The 13,767-nt window shown below is 35.7% G+C and overlaps 1 protein-coding gene across 4 annotated transcripts in view; it reads right to left on the bottom strand.

The window, feature by feature from the left end:
- Positions 1-2,111: 2,111 nt before the first annotated feature.
- The window catches only part of LOC121860770, a 93,695-nt gene continuing 82,039 nt past the window's right edge, over positions 2,112-13,767 (bottom strand). For 3 of the 4 annotated variants that reach the window (XM_042358132.1, XM_042358131.1, XM_042358134.1), the window contains 2 exons: positions 12,819-13,100; positions 2,112-8,067 (listed from right to left, as the gene is read on the bottom strand). In XM_042358132.1, the coding sequence (XP_042214066.1) occupies positions 7,349-8,067; positions 12,819-13,100 (1,001 nt within the window). In that variant the 3' untranslated portion in view covers positions 2,112-7,348. Of the gene's footprint in view, positions 8,068-11,775; positions 11,825-12,818; positions 13,101-13,767 lie in introns of all 4 variants that reach the window. The other variant, XM_042358135.1, reaches the window with a different exon arrangement.

Raw genomic sequence — 13,767 nt, forward strand, 5'->3', positions numbered from 1 at the left:
TTTTTTAAACTAATGGCGATATTATTATTATTAGTAGTATTAATATTGTTATTATTATTTTATCACTACACTGCAGAAAATGCAGAACTTATAAAATCCCAACACAGTAAAAACATTTTAAGTGTTAATTCTTTTTGATAAAATATGCACATTCTCCATGAAATACATGTACTGTAATGTTATCTCTAATGTGTAACATATTTAGAATAACAAATTAGCAAAAGTTGACAAAACAGTGCATTAGTAAGAACAGAACTGAGGGAACAATCTAACTTGATAATTACTAATTACATCTCTGTCTGTGTCATGTGTGGACGGAATAGTTTTAACATTTTTGTCCAATGTCACAGTGTGGCTGATATTATGGTGTCCAATACCAGTGTACAAAACTGACACAACAGAGTGGATTAACATTTTAATCCTATTTTACCCTTCTCATTAAATGCCTTTTGTCATATTCCTTTTGACACTGGAGGAACCAAATGACAGTGATAAGCTGTTTATTCTGCGTCCTGACATGCATGTATGTGTGTGTGTGTGTGTGTGTGTGTGTGTGTGATCATGGCTTCACAACTCTGCAGGCCAGCTGGTAACTGGTGCAATGATAAAATAATGGTACACTTTTTCGTGGAGACAAGTGCACAGCACACCCGCCCGTGTTATTTGGATTATTGCCTTATTGTACAATTTTATTATGAAAAAAAAAAGAGTACAGAATAATACATTGTATCTTGCCATAAAACACCTCTCATTCATCACCACCACCATTTTAGCGGCCACTTTTCTCACTTGTGTGGGTTAACCTTCATTGCCTAATGGCAGCTCTCCATGTTTTCTCTTGCAGCTTCTCTCATCAAGTTCTTACATGAGGTTATTTCTCACAACCTTTCCCTAAGTCATGCTTGACCTGCCCCTAACTTTCCTCCCCTCCACAGTCAATGAAACTCATGTACCTCTTGACCCAGTGGGTCTCCTCCATTCTCTCCACATGCCCAAACCATCTCAGCTGACCACTACACAAATCCTCACCAATACTTTCAGTACTCAGTAGAGTACTACCTAGTTTACCATTCTTTTTTTCGGTTCACTCAAGCCTACATGTTATTCTCTTTAACAGTCCATGTTGAGCTGCCATACAAAATTTCTCACACTCGTTGCATACATCTTACCTTTCACATTGGGAGGGAGAAGGTCCTCTTGTCATCAATACAGGCAGCAGCCCCTGATCTTCCTTCAGTCAATTCTGACTTGTTACTGAGCTTACTTCAGAACTTCTTATGTCACCCAGGTACCAGAACTCATTGAAATAGTCCAGGGAATCAGCCCTAATGTTGAGCTCCAGCCTTGCTAAAGTGATCTGATTACCTGCATATACTGTACAATGCACTTAAGTCAGCAACATTTTGCAGTCTACCATTTACAGCACCGCACTGATAAGTCAAGGGTTTGAATCCTGCTTAGCCTGGACACATGTGAGAAGAATGTCTAAGTGTGACCCTCAATACCAAACATCACAGGTTTCCTCCAGGCACAGTACAATACTTTAGTTTCCTCCTGTATTAATACTGGATAGACCAGCTGCCCAAACAGCTAGTAAGCCGATAAGTGATGAAATAAACAAATAAAAAAAAACAATACAGTATATGCATCTCACTCCTGTGTAGATACTCATAATTACATTATGTCATCCACACAGTAATACAGATCAAGTATCTTTTATCCAAAATCCTAAAAACATCAACACCTGCAGCACTACAACAGGTCAAAGCAAACACTACCAAAATCCTAAATTACAGTACTGTACAGTATTGAAGAACACCTAAGCAAAATCACGTTTATGGTAAATATCTCAATGTACAGAAGCAAGAATTGTTGGTACTGTATAAGTAAAAAATTTGTACAGTATCAGTCAGATTTGAGGTCTAGCTCTATGCCTGTATAGGCTATGCTAGGGTTTGGCTATTGTAATGCAACTACTGTAGTACAGTACACTTTGCCTAAGCATCCAAAAACTGAAAATATCTGGATTTAGGATAAAAGATACTCCCAGTACTGTCCTCTGCTTGCTTACAACACAGCTGTAATACATGATGGTTTATAATGAAATACAGTTTGTCATGTAACGTTTTATTTACCAGTATCTTTAACCAGTCAAAAGTTTATTACTGTATGTGTTAACCATAACAGTGCAGGACAAACTGAGCCTCAACATAATTACTAGGTAGTACAGTACTAGTGGTCACTGAAAGGGGATATTGTGTTAATGAAACTTAATGGCTGAAATAATTACGGTGACAAATTATGCTATTGGGGGCAGTGACTAAGGTTATTTTAAGAGAGAATTTCTAAGGTGGTTAGGAATGAGTAAAAATATATGATGACAATTTTCAAAGAGGTTCAGGAATATCAAAGCTTCATAACTGATGGTTTAAGATTAGGTAAACAGAAGGCTAATTGGCTGAGGACAAGTCCACAAAGATGTCACGACAGGAGAGGGAGCTGTCAAGGCCAGTAAGGGAGCAAGTATCCAAGTTACTGGGGACATCATCCACATAAATAATGAAATGCAACAGTGTGCAGATGGGAATGAGTAACCCACCATAATAAGTTCTGTATATCAACATGGTAATGATATATTATTTGATTGTGCTTTGCAACTGCAGGCAGGTCTTACACTACAACTGTGCATATCAACAGTACAATTTATGCTTACTGTATTTCACTTGTGATGACCTGCTATGCATCCAATCTCCCATCTCCTTTGTTCAGCTGATGTAACAACCATCAAATTGGAGTATTAGCACTACAGTACTTTAAAGAATATGTATCTTGGGAGTTGACTCTGGAGTCTTCATACTTGTTTTTTGGCACAATGACCGACTTGTGATCATTTGAGGAACATTCTCAACTGTTAAGTAGTAATCTGCGATGCCGTAAAAATTAAGCGTGATTTTGTAATGTTATAAAATACCATAATCAAAACCGCATCACTAAAATTATCACAAATACAGCAAAAACAGTTTAGAAAATCTATTGGCTGGGAATATATGAAATTACCACAGAATTAAAACATCGGAGAATAACAATGGTGATACTACAGTTTGTAAGGAAAATAATCTCAGTATTCACAATTCCTACTTGGGTATTTAAAAGCTTCACTACTGTACTCCCAACATAATACCCTTTTAAGGTCTTAAAGATAACCAACGCGGAGGTCTCAGGCTGGACGGCTGGCTGGCTCTTCCTCGCACACAAAACAAGCGTATCAACTTATACGACGGTTCACTAACCAGGTTTTTTTTCAACTACCACCACATAGCCATTCCTGCCCTTACATTACCAAGTACATACAAGCTCAGCGGTTTGCATTTTTATGACCAGCATTAGAATTTGAGTGTCTCATGATATACTGTTTTTGAAACATGAGTTATAAATAACCTTCCTTGATATAAATACTGTACATTAATTATACAGTATTTCAGTTTAGAGATGTATCCCAATTATATACAACATGTGGCAGAGCTCAATAATATTTTGCCAACATTGTTGTTTATTGATAACGAGTGATCTTAATGCTGTTCTTGGTAATGTCTTTGCTGATAATAGCCATTAACTGAATTTCTTTGCAATAATAAAGTGATGGAAGACAAAGAAATCTGCACAGTTACAACATTGGCATAAAACTTACTATCTTGGATGATATGCCAAAAGGTGACGCAGCTGGAGTGTGTTAATACTCGGCACCGTAAGTACTTAAACCTAGTGTAAAGCCTCACATGTTATCTTTAATGCCAAATGTCAATAGATCTTTGAAAGCATAGCCTCTATAGTCTGCAAAATGCAAAAGAGAAGAGATGAAAAATAGTAATAAATGACAGAGAGAAGAAGATGATCCTAATTATCAACATATAAAGCAATCTTAATTCTGCTGTCACATCAAATTATCTCTTTCAAGTACAAAACAAATATTAACTTTTGTACATAACCATATCATGATGATGGTATACTGTATTTACCGGTGAATATTTGAAGTTATAAAACGACTTTCATTTGTAAAAGTAAATTGTACTTTTAAATCTGATTGTAATGATCACTTTATAGTGCGAGGGAGGACCTCAAATATTACGTTGTGTCCAGCATGACAGTCGCCGGCATCATGAAGCATCGATGCCTCCACAAGTTAACACTATAAACTTATACTTTACACAATCATAAAGGCTCAATCAATAAAATTATAATCAAAATTTTTTCATGAAATGATAAAAAGTGCAGCTTACCAATTCCACAGTTTGAAATACTACTCCATGAAACAATATTTCAAAGCTCACAGCCAAATTATTTCATCTATTAACAAAAGCAAATTGTTATTCTTGCATAATTAACAAATATATACAAACATTCAAACATTTTCTTTGAATTTTGCTCTCGTCTCTTAGAACCCATCCCACGCAAAAATAAAATAATAAAATAAACTTAATATTACAATATGGTAACCATGGTGACCAATAACCTATGCTTTATACACAAATGATAAGACCTTTTACACATCAGAAATTAACTACAGTAAATGTTTAGCAAAGCAGATGAAAATAATCATGACTGTTCTTGCCATTGTCTATGTTTGTATTCTGGAATAAAGTCAAAATTATCATACTGTACTGAACTATGATCAGTTATTATCAATCAATTGGTTGAACAAATATGTTATAATTTTGTGATCCTGGTAATAAGACTGGATCTGCAATATACTGTATTGATAAGTTTGTCTGGACATCTAGGAAAGAGAGCACCAGAATACAGAGCATGTTGACAAGTAACTTACATGTAGTACTGTACTGTACTGTACACAGCAAGAGTGACTTGTGTGTACTGCAACTCTGTAGTTATATTTTTCATTATTCCTTAATGTTGTTTAAGTACTTGCTAATGTTGTAAATTAATACTTCATTAAAATATTAGCACTGATGATTGTTTTATGGAAAATACTTGAGACAAACATTTGTCTGATGATCACTTTTTTCACTTTTGACAACAATTTCTCCTTAACATTTTTCCGTTAATACGAACATACACACATTCTAAACGTCAACTGTGAGAGGCCAACAGAATGGTGTGTGATTATTAGACGAAAGGCTATGAGGGGTGATGCCTCAGGGAAAATGTTGACACTTATGTACAGTACTGTATCTTATCAGGCAAAAGGCTGGTGAAATGTTATAAACTGAATAACAAAGTCTGCTCTGCAACAATGAACAAATTATAACAATACAATACTCTCTAATTTTAAAGCTGTCTCAAACTTGGGGAATCTTTGTCACAAAATGTGTTGTGATACCAGTTACTTCATTCATGATATGTCACCTTTTTGTTTTAAGACTAATGTCAGGAATATAATTGTTTTCCCTATTTTGAAAACAGTGAAAAATTCATTCACTCTCATCAATTGATACTTATAGGCAGTTACTATTTCACAGCTGGAACTAAAACAACCAGTGGTAATCTCTTCAGTGTGAAAATATGTCCAAAAATGGATATGGTGTACAGCTTTATTACTACAGTGAGTGTCCAGACTGTGTGTGAGGTACTCTAGTCATATTACAGCTCTAAATATATTTCTAAAGTGTAAGTTCTTGAGGGAAATATATATAGCAAATTAAAATAAAAACACACGACTCAAATTCACCTTCGAGACTGAATTATTACTGTACTGTTAGGGTGGGTGGGGGAGGGGGGGGGAGGTGATTCACATGATGCATAAATTACTTCATCATCTACACCATCTAACATATCTTGTACTGTGATTTGATTTGATTTTTATATACTTTACTACAGTACTGCTTCAGAACATGTGTTGCATGGGTGACATTCACACTGAAAATGAAACGGCCTTTGGCAACAGGGTCTACCAAAATTAAATTCACGGTATAATCTTAAATCTTGCTTACATTATTTATCAAATTCAACTCTGAATATTGTATCTAATAATACAAGTAGTAAAATATTTCCAATAATCACAACAATACTTTTTTCCCTTTATCATTGTTGTTGTGTCGATACTTACCGGTATATCCTTACAAATATTTGGGCCAATACTACATTCTTTCCTAATTACCAACACAATAGTATTCATTTCCAATCACCAAGGTCAACAATTTTCCCTGCCAATCATCAGGTCAATACTTTTTTTTTCCTTGCCAATCATCAGGTCAATACTTTTTCCCTGCCAATGATCAGGTCAATACTTTTTTCCTTGTCAATCATCAGGTCAATACTTTTTCCCTGCCAATCATCAGGTCAATACTTTTTTTCCCTGCCAATCATCAGGTCAATACTTTTTCCCTGTCAATCATCAGGCTTCACAGGTCAGTCTCTAATGTAAACCTGATAGTTTAACTTAATGATTACCATACTGTTAAAATTAGTAACCTAGGTAGTATCTATATACAACATCAGCATCATACTGCTTGCTGCCTGAGTCACTAAGGTAAATCCAATCAAGTTTAATAATTTAAAGTGAATCAAATATATTCTAGGTATTTACAGGTACTAACATGGGCCCCCTCAATTAACTGGTAGTAAGTTAAGTAACGAGTGAGGATATTTGCAGACCACGACCTCGGAGTTCAAGAAGTTAACTGTATTGTTTGTTTTTATTTAACAACAACCCAATGTATATCTTGCTAATGCCACCAATCAAACATAAAATAATACCACACTAATCAAGGAGTAACTTGGTGTAGTTATCGTAGGTGTATAATCTTTAATGTTACAAATTTCATCGGGAGATATTCCTCCAAATCACAGACTTAAACGGCTCAAAATTAAAAAAGTTCGGTTCCAATTACCATACAATGCTACAAGAGAACTCCTCGACTCCACAGTTCCGCAGGCGACTAGCGTGTGGGGACCCTTGCTACTGTACAGAGAAAAATCTACATTTGTGTGCCGACATCAGAACCAAAGAGCCACTAAAACTGGATTCTCTGTTCTTTTGAAACTAATATATTAAGACATTGAGTGCAGCACTTTATAAGTCATATTTAGGAACAAAAATTCCATCACATTGAAGTCATTTGGGTGGTGTATTTTGTACAAAAGCATTATCACCAACACGTGAACTGGCCACTACAATTCACTTCCTGGTGCGGTGGGCTGAGCTGCCATTCACTTCTCTAACTTTTGTAGCACAGTTTGATATATTTTCTGAGGTTTTAATTCTTGTCCACCCTTTCATAAATAATCTCAATATTTCAGTTATTGAAAAGAATGTTACATCTGCCCAAACACTTTTCACTAGATTTTCACTCCTCAAAATAATATACAGCTGAAATTCCTTGGCTAGAATATCTCATGATACCTGAAGAAGTCGTGTAAACGAGGAGTGAGTTGAAGAGAGGGAGGAGGAAGAGGAGTGAATTGAATCCCCTTCACGGACGCACTGTCGCAAGTTTCCAAAGTCCGGACAGGATTCAAATGCTGAGGCAGACGGTGGCTGGCGGGCATCTAGAGCTCCACAGGAATAGCGATTAAAAAACTTTTCCCGCGATGCTTGCGGACGTGACCCACGAAGACGTACCAGCTGTAAATCTGGCACTAAGGCTGAAACTGTTTCATTACCTTCACAACTTCCATTTGGTCTGGGTAGACCAGGACAGGACCGTGCACGATAGAGACCCTCTTCTCCTGAAAACGGAGGCTCACTGCGAGCACGACTTGCAATAAGAGTTCCCGGTGCTGGCTCAGGATACTTGTGAGCTTGTGAAGGACTTGGTTTCATGTTTCTCATGGTCTTGACATTTGAAGGCTCATCATTTTCTAATGTGGTAACAATGATGTGAGTAGTATGGACATTGGGGCCTTTTCCACTGCTACTGCTTCTACCACTAGTACTACTATTCCCACTGCTGCTTGGACTACTGATGCTGCTTGCATTATCAGATGCACTATCACTCCTGCCCAGGAGACGTATACGGGACGACATTGCAGCTGTTCGCTTGCGCAATTCTCCCATCTCCGAGTCCAGCAGCTGCTCCACACCGCGCAGGAGTTCCTGAGCCATCCGAACACCTGTGATACAAAGAAGATGAACATATGATTCTTACAGCTCTATAACTTTTGAAGGTGACAAATTAAAAAATAATATAAAAATTTACAATGATTGATAGAGAGATCCAAATACTGTAAACCATTGGAGAGAGAGAGTTGTATATTATGGAAATAAATATTACCCAGTACAGTATATACAATAGAAATTGAGGATTTATCCAGAAATTTCATTTATAACTGAGCCCGGACCATTCCCTGGTACAGTATATCAACATTATTGTCTCCTCTGATAGATTTTCTCCATTAATTTTCATTCAAATCTAACATTAAGTTCTCCCTGTTTCCCTTCACTACTTGTCTTCCCTCATTTTTCTTCTGTTCAAATTCAGCGTCAGCTTTCTCCTGATATACACATTCTCCCAAAATAATTCCATAACATTTGTAAATCTTCCTCTGAATCACCACTAGTAGAATGTTTTATGCATACAGCCAATGACACATTACTCTTACCACTCTATTCTATCTGTGAAAATATTAAATATCCACAGTAAGAACACACATCTCTGACATATTCCTGCTTTCTCTGCAAACCAGTTTTCCTTCTCCCAGTAAACTCTTAACATAAGCTGTTCTCTACTTATAAATACACGGGGCCAGAACTTGACAACTTCAGCTTTACCCCGAGCATTTTCAGTATTTTCTACATTGCTGTTCTCTCTAGTCTGTGAACATGTGACAATGACTTTCATGTAATCCATAATCTGATTTTCTGAATATGTATCAATGAACAAAGTCTCTGCTTATGGTCTCTGGATGTAAAAAAGAAAAAATCTCATCTAATTTTAACGCAGTTTCTATCAGCTCAGGATTATAACAGAGATGCAAAATAGTAAGCTTGATTTTCATTCAAAAGTAGTTTCTCTGCTGAATGACTGATATAGAAAAACTATAAAATATTATGAGTTTTCATCATCCTACAGTGAAGATACGCACCACAATTATCTAACAAATCATATATCTTCCTCTCTATAATATATTCATTACAATAATACTTCAAATAGATAAAAAAAAATTGCTGCACCAACAGAAACAAAACATTTAATACAAACACCACACCATTTATTCCCTTGCAGTGTGCTGTGCAGGATGCAGTGTGCTGTGCTACCTTAAATGCTGCACTCTTGTGAAGTCACTTGAAACCAAAATGCAGATAATAAACAAATGACTAATCTATCTGCTGTGCTCTGTGAAATGTGAGGTTACTTAAAACCAAGATGCAGACCTTCAGAATTATCTATTGTAAATTGTGCTAGTGATCATCTTCCAGTATTTTCACATGGTAAGTCTCCTCAAACTAAGGCAGCCCACAGGAGGCAGATGACATAAATACGGTAAGTCGTCTCAATTTTAATGTCTGAAATTCTTTACTAAAGGTACTTAACTTTTTAACTTTATCTAATGTTAATTCATCTATTCTTCCCCAGTCACTTTATTAAGGCCACTTTTTGGAACATCATCATAAAGAACAATTCTACAAATATAAACTACTAATGTATCAGTTGTCTACATTAATATTCCAGAGTTATAATTTTGGAATACAATTATTCAAAGAACTCAACAAGATTTCAACTGACATCGGAGACATTTCAAGACCTATGTACTGTACATTGATTTAGTAATGAGGACCCAGTTACAGTATCTTGTGGCCAGTCATCAGCCATGAGCTTTGTCACTCACTCAATGTTACCGTATCCAAAATATACATGTGAATTTAAGGAATTAAATTATGGTAATTAAAAAAGTCATACTCATTTGTAGTACAGTACTGTAGACGATTTACTTAGGCCTACAGTATGTAAAATTAAATACAGTACGTATATAAAATATTTTTTCATATACAGTAACTACTTACTAAGTTTATAGTTTAGAGGGAATATTACAATAATTCAGGCAAAAGGAAATAATCATTTAAGTAACTTTTAAAGTGACACAAATATTATCGCTGCTGTGTTACATTAACTATTCTTCAACTCCATAAACACGTCTAATCCTGTCAACATACCTCAAGTCTTTACTGTAAAACTGATTGGTAGTAAATTATCCTGTACTGTACACAATGACTCTTCCTGTTAACGTGTTATCTTGTATTCAACATTTTACATTTGTAATATTTTAATATCTCCTAGGTATTTTATCCCCATAATATGCCTTTGACAAGTATTCTAAGGAATCAGCATTAAAATCTATGTAGTTTCTTAAACTAATTTAAAAGATAAGGTGAAATATCTCCCTTCTCAATGACAGGTTATAAAATGACCCCCTTCAGAAACCCTTGATCCACCACTACTGTACATTAGTTCTACCTACAGCTGCATAACAGTTACAGGGCGAAGGCAGGGGTTAGTCTTAAAGATGAAAAAATGGAAATAAAAAGTGGAGGAATAGATCTTCTATGGGTTACTCAACTAAATAGTGCTGAAGAAGTACAGGTATTAGTGGATTAATTATATTCATAAAAAACTACAAAAGCCAAAGTTCAGTTTAAAGAAGAAAAAAAAACTACTTGCCAATTTGGTTTGGGGTGAAGGAGTTACCGGGTACCTCATTATTTGTGGTGAGAAATATAATGAAATATCAATAAATTTCATGGTCAATAAGATAGCGAGGGTCAGTACAGCAGCCTAAAGTAATGGTTATACAGTACTGTGTTACTCTCTTAAATGGGTGACTGACATTATACTTTACACACATCAGAATAACAAACGTTACACTGGAACCAACTACAGGAGGAAAATAATTATGTTGCCCTTTGGACAATTATGTAGTAAACGTAATTATAATTTAGATGCATGATGTACTGATTTAATAAACCATCCCAGGCCTACAGAAAAGTTCAGGTTTCATGTCTTTTGTAATCAGAATTCAAATTCATAGTCATTGATAATAAGAATTTAGGCAAATTGATTTTCAACAGAGAGAATTTTGTTTGAATGAGTGAAAAATCATAAAAATTATATCAATGGGTCATGGACAAACAAAGTTACTTGATACTGTAATTAAGTCCCCAGATTGTGGTTAACTAGATAAAGTACAGAAGGAAGAAAAAGAAAATGTGGTTAACTATATTGCCTTGGTTGACAACTTTCATTAACTGGGTCCTCAGTTACTATCATGTTGGGTAACTATATCAGATAACCAACTCTCATGTTAAACTGTCCTGCATAACCAATTGGCATCTGGTTAACCAAGTGCTGAGCTGTATAAGTTGTGATGCACAGACCAAACCAAGAGTGGTGGAGGCAAGTCCCAGCTGCAGTGTTGCCCAGTACCTGTGCCAAATTCTACGTGTCTTTGCCCGTGCAAGGTAGACTCACATCCCCAGTAATTCACTCAAAAGTCTACGTCAATATATACAAAGCATTATAAAACTTTAATAGAAAATGGGATTTAAGTAAGAGTAGATGGAAGTGCTACAAGATGAAGGGTCCTTTAAAGATTACTTTGATATAAAGCCTGATGCTTTTTACAGAAGTGTGTGTGATCATATTGGCAAAATTTTAAAGCAAAAGGTTATTAATATCTACATTGATTCACAGACACTGAGATAACTACAGCGGACAGTACAAGTTAAAGAGGAGGACCAGGAATATATATCACGGTAAACTTCATTAACTTCAAGTGAATCTACCTTACAAAAGCTTGAGCCATTAGCAAGACCAACTGGCCTACCTGAGTGTTCGGGGCTGGTCCCTTTTCCCACGCTCCAGGGACATAAGGCCTAGTCCCAGCACCAACAGGAAGAAGACTTGGGGGTTATGATGACTCAACACATATCTATACTATACTGTACACAGATCCAGGACCAGGACTGGAGGCCATCCAATGATGCCTTTAACAACTAGTGTGGCTGTATTTCTGATGCATTAAGGTACAGTACTATACTGTAATGCAGTTTAGGGATTTTACTACTGTGTTAGTGGAGCCAAAAATGACTTTTGCTATTTGAAACATCTTCATAGTAATGCAGTGATCCAATGCAAAGATGTGATTTGATAGTTTTCAAGTCACAACTGGTTAACAAATTAATTTGTACCTTTGAATAAAAGGTCAGTTCCACACTTGCATGGGACCAAGATGATTAAGTAAGTACAGTATACTGTACAGTATTCATCTTCACATGAATAACTTTAAAATGCCCCACAATACCTGGTTCTGGATCTGTTAATTATTGTCTACTGTATCTATATATTAAGTCGTTATTTTGATGTATGAGTAAATTATACAATGACAAAATTAGACATGGAAGAATTAGGCAGCTTTTTCTAATGATTAGTTTCATGTGTGAGAAATGCAGAAAATATTATTATTACTGACAAACTTACCAAACATTATATATTGTGGAGACAGTTGGTATTACATGTTTTTTTTTCAAATATAAGAAAAAAATCCCTATGTGTGACTCCAAATTACATACAGTAAATATAACTTTAAAAGTTTAAAAGTCACTAGGGTTCTTAAAAAGTCTAGAAATAATTTCTTATACTGTACTTTTAAAATTCTTACTACAGATGTAAAATGACTCAAGTCATCTCTAAAGACTATGAACCAATGTCTTAACAGCTTGTAATGAATCACTGAAATAGTAATGACAAACAAAACCATATTGTGACAAACATGAACCACTATATTAAAATACTTCAACATGTTAGTCATAATCTTTGTTTTGAAGCATGAACCATCAGGTCAAACTTCTTCCATTCTCAATGACTCACCTGAGCCAATGCTGATGGACTGTCTTGGTGGTGTCCACTGGTGGGTATCTGCCTCACAACTCCTCCTCTTCTCCTCATTTTCTTCTGTACTGCTACCGCGACTTTTTCTCTTCTCCGGAGTCATACGTTTTTCTGGGGATGTTCTGGTCTCCCCAGTTGGGGTATGAGTTGGAATATGGGTAACTGTGATTGTGGTTTTTGGGGTATCGTGAGTGGGTGGACCAACTATGTTGCCAATTTGGAGTCGAAGATCTCTTGGACGTTCTTTGGGGCAGGGCACAGCTGTTGAGGGACCACAGATAATTAACTTTTTTAACTTATTTTTTTCTTGGTGAAATAGTAACACATATGAATTGCTAAAGATGAACAATGATTCTGCATGTACAGTAATATATGCACAGTACAGTACTGTATTTCCAAAAGTTCTATCACTTAACATTCCAGAAACATAAAAAAGTTGCAACAATGTATGAATTTGTCTACAGTATATATATATATATATATATATACATACACTGTACCGGTATATATATCTTACCAAAAAAAAATTACAAATGTGTTCCAAAATTGCTCCTGAATAGAAGGATCAACACCCAGTGACAGTAAATAATCTATATTTTCAGAGACTGACGTGATAGATGTGTTTAGCATTATTGCTGAACTAATTCTATGCAGAGATGAAGCTTTACTTCTACCTAAAGTACTGTATCAAATCTCAACTATTATGTTAATACCAATACAGCCACTCTAGGTAAACTTCCATCTGCACTATGTACAGTACAACCATAAGGCACATAAATACAATACAAATTCATAGTACCAACACTTGTGCCACATCTGTTCTACGAAACAAAAGAATCCATGTCCCCTACTGCTAGCTAAACAAAGTACTGTGAAAAAAAGAGAGAAATAGTCTGAAGGTAACTGTTACATAACCCCAGGACTCTAC

Source organism: Homarus americanus, unplaced genomic scaffold (genome assembly GCF_018991925.1).
Source record: "Homarus americanus isolate GMGI-L3 unplaced genomic scaffold, GMGI_Hamer_2.0 scaffold23617, whole genome shotgun sequence".
Lineage (NCBI taxonomy): Eukaryota > Metazoa > Arthropoda > Malacostraca > Decapoda > Nephropidae > Homarus > Homarus americanus.